The sequence below is a fragment of the Sciurus vulgaris genome (genome assembly GCF_902686455.1).
Source record: "Sciurus vulgaris genome assembly, chromosome: 4".
NCBI lineage: Eukaryota > Metazoa > Chordata > Mammalia > Rodentia > Sciuridae > Sciurus > Sciurus vulgaris.
In genome coordinates, this window is record NC_136464.1 from 87487854 (window position 1) to 87491060 (window position 3207).

Sequence of the window (3207 nt, forward strand, 5' to 3'; positions counted from 1 at the left end):
TCTGAAAAAATAGTCCATAGGGAAAAATTGTTACAAAAGACAAAGAAATTCATTATATATTAATAAACGAGTCAATTAATTAAGATATAACAATTAATTGCCTAGTATAGTTGTGAATGCCTATAATCCCAACAACCCTGGAGGCTGAGGAAGGGAGATCACAAGTTCAAAGTCAGTCTGGGCAACTTAGTCTCAAAATAAAAATGACTGAAGATGTATGAATAAGGTGGGTAGTCCAGGTGAGGATGAGAGTCATCACCATGACCTGGAGAAGAATAGGATGATACAGGAGAAAATAACACAAGAGAAGAGTTTGGGGTCTGCCCATGCACAGAGAGGACAGTGGTGGAAAAGACAAAGGAGAGGGCAAAGAGCCCACAAGTGGGGCAAAAGTTGACCACGGAAGTGAGCTATGTGAAAGTGTGGTTTTGTAAACACAACATCAGCCAAGGTGGTAGACATGGCAAAGGAAAGCAGGCCAGGACAAGAGTGAGAGTAAGTTCGGCAGGTACAGTCAAGGACAGAAGTTGAGTAGCAGTAAGGCTGACTAAGTCAGTCTAAGTTGTCCAGCTCATCCCTCAGGTTCCCATAGAGAACAAGCCAGGTTCAAGTTATGGTACCATCTATGTTACCAGGTAGAGGTTTCCTCAGGTCTTATTTCCCTGAAGAAAAGTTTCCATTAAGAGAGTTAGAGGATGGCGGAGGCGGGGGGTTTGGATCCTGGCTGGAGGGACGGTTGGAGGCACTGGGAGTGGACCAAACCGTTTACGGTTCCTACATCCTTGGTGTCCTGCAGGAGGAGGAGGAAGAAGAGAAGTTGGACGCTCTGCAGGGTATCCTATCTGCTTTTCTGGAAGAAGATTCCCTTCTTAATATCTGCAAGGAGATTGTGGAACGATGGTCTGAAACTCAGAATGTTGTCACCAAAGTGAAAAAAGAAGATGAGGTACAGGCCATTGCCACGCTCATTGAGAAGCAGGCACAGATTGTGGTGAAGCCCAGGATGGTGTCAGAAGAGGAAAAACAGAGAAAAGCTGCCCTGCTGGCCCAGTATGCTGATGTAACAGATGAAGAGGATGAAGCAGATGAGAAGGATGATTCAGGTGCCACCACGATGAACATTGGTTCTGATAAATGTATCCTTCTTTGTGACCGGTCCCATGTTTCTCCACGGAATTCTTTTGGGCATTAATTTTTATTTTGTCATTGCTAGTAGTTCCCTTTACCTCCAGGTACTCATGCCAGCATTGGGAGTACAGATAGTCAATTTAGCAAGCACGCTCCCCAAAGAAAACAAGTTAATAAGTACTGTCAAGGGATAAGATTGAAGAAAGAATTTATTTTAGAATTTGTTCTCCATCTGTTGGTGTCCTATTCCTTATTTATTTATTTTTTTAGTTGTTGATAGACACAATATCTTTTATTTTTATGTGGTTCTGAGCATTGATTCTAGTGCCTCATATGTTCTAGGCAAGCACTCTGCCACTGAGCTTCAACCCCGACAAGAAGGATTTCTAAGGAAAAATAAGTATCTATATGCTCTGTGTGCAACTCTGGATTGTCTACCACTATGGAAATAATTAAAATAATATTGAAGTTTTGTGTTTATTCCCAAAAACTTTATAACTTCTTGGAGAGAGAACACAGACTAAATACTTCAAGCTAAAAATATAGACATATTGAAATGTGAGGAGGAAGGTCCTGACCAACAGAATCACTTTCTTAGAAGCTTCCTAGAGAAGCTCTGTTTCGAAACACCAATGTAGAAGATGTTCTCAATGCTCGGAAATTGGAGAGAGACTCACTTCGGGATGAGTCCCAAAGGAAGAAGGAACAGGACAAGCTACAGAGGGAGAGAGACAAACTAGCCAAGCAGGAGCGCAAGGAAAAGGAAAAGAAAAGGACGCAGAGAGGGGAGCGAAAGCGATAACCCTGGCCTGTTCAATTCTTCCTCTGCTTCCAGAACTTGATGAAAGGGAAAACTGGTTGTGCATATGTGTATTTAAGAGAAACGAAAGAACATTGCATAGTGATTTCCCAAGGCATTTCCCCTTTTGTTTACATGGTAAAAAGGAAAATCACAATCACTTCTAATTACAAAATGTGCCATGTTTTGGTGAAAAAAAAAAAAAAAAGAGAGTTAGAAAAGCATAAAGTGTTTATTTAGTGAAACAGAAATAATGCTCTGAAGTGTGTGGAGCATACTGCCTCCAAGAGGAAAGGGCTGGGTTTTCTTTTTTCCTTACTATAAGGAGTACAATATGGGATGTTATTTAGCTAGGTGGAGTTGTAATGGTAATTTAAGAGCCAATAATATGTTGAAAAAGGAGGACTGGGGAGGATTGAAAGAAGAGAGAGACTTAAGGAGAAAGATGTATGATATAGCACTATATCACAGAGAGATCTGATTTTCAAAAGGTTAATTTATCACCAAATTTAATGATCTGATTCTGTGTCCAGCTCTCTCCTTTGTGCATGTGGTCTCTCTCTCTCTCTCTCTCTCTCTCTCTCTCTCTCTCTCTCTCTCTCTCTGTCTCACACACACACACACACACACACACACACACACACACACACACATCACAAAGTCAAGCATCTGAGGTTCATGGTTGTGAAGTTTTAATTGTGTTCTGTTCAAGACATGGAGTAGCAGTAGAGATCTTTGGAAATGATTGGGCTGTTTGACATTTTGAAATAATGGTTTCATCCTGCATCTTCTCTTCTAAATAGCTAAAAATTACTCAGAACTCTGTGTTGACCTACCCATCAATTCTCAGCCAGGGACTAACTAAGTATTATTTAGTCCTGGTGTCCTAATGAAGTTTGGAACAATCTTTCACACTTCGGCAAAACTTGTTTTCTGCATCCTAGGTGAAAATTCTGGTTCTTAGCTCTGACATTTATAAGCCTTTCATTCCTGTTTTCCATTTTTTTCTCCCATTTGATTGTTCATAGCTCATTCCACTAGAATTTTCCTGTTTCCCAGTGGCCACCACCCTTACTTTATTTAATAATAACCCAAAGCCCAAGAGTAGAAATGCTGGCAATTCAGATATGCCAAAGAAAAAGGTATAGAGTGCTTCTATTGTAGTTTAGATGTGGTGTTCTTCAAAAGCTCATGTGTGAGTCAATGCAAAAAGATTTGGAGGGGGCTGGGGATATAGCTCAGTTGGTTGAGTGCCTGCCTCGCAAGCACAAGGCCCTGGG

General features: G+C 41.0%; 1 protein-coding gene across 1 annotated transcript; it reads left to right on the plus strand.

Moving 5' to 3' along the window:
• Positions 1–613: 613 nt before the first annotated feature.
• On the plus strand, positions 614–2114 carry LOC306658945 (coiled-coil domain-containing protein 43-like; the record flags this gene model as incomplete). The annotated part of the gene is made up of 2 exons (XM_079136226.1): positions 614–1136; positions 1743–2114. The coding sequence occupies 2 exons, from the start codon at positions 614–616 to the stop codon at positions 1928–1930; spliced, it is 711 nt and encodes a 236-aa protein (XP_078992352.1). The 3' UTR covers positions 1931–2114.
• Between the last annotated feature and the right edge of the window lie 1093 nt (positions 2115–3207).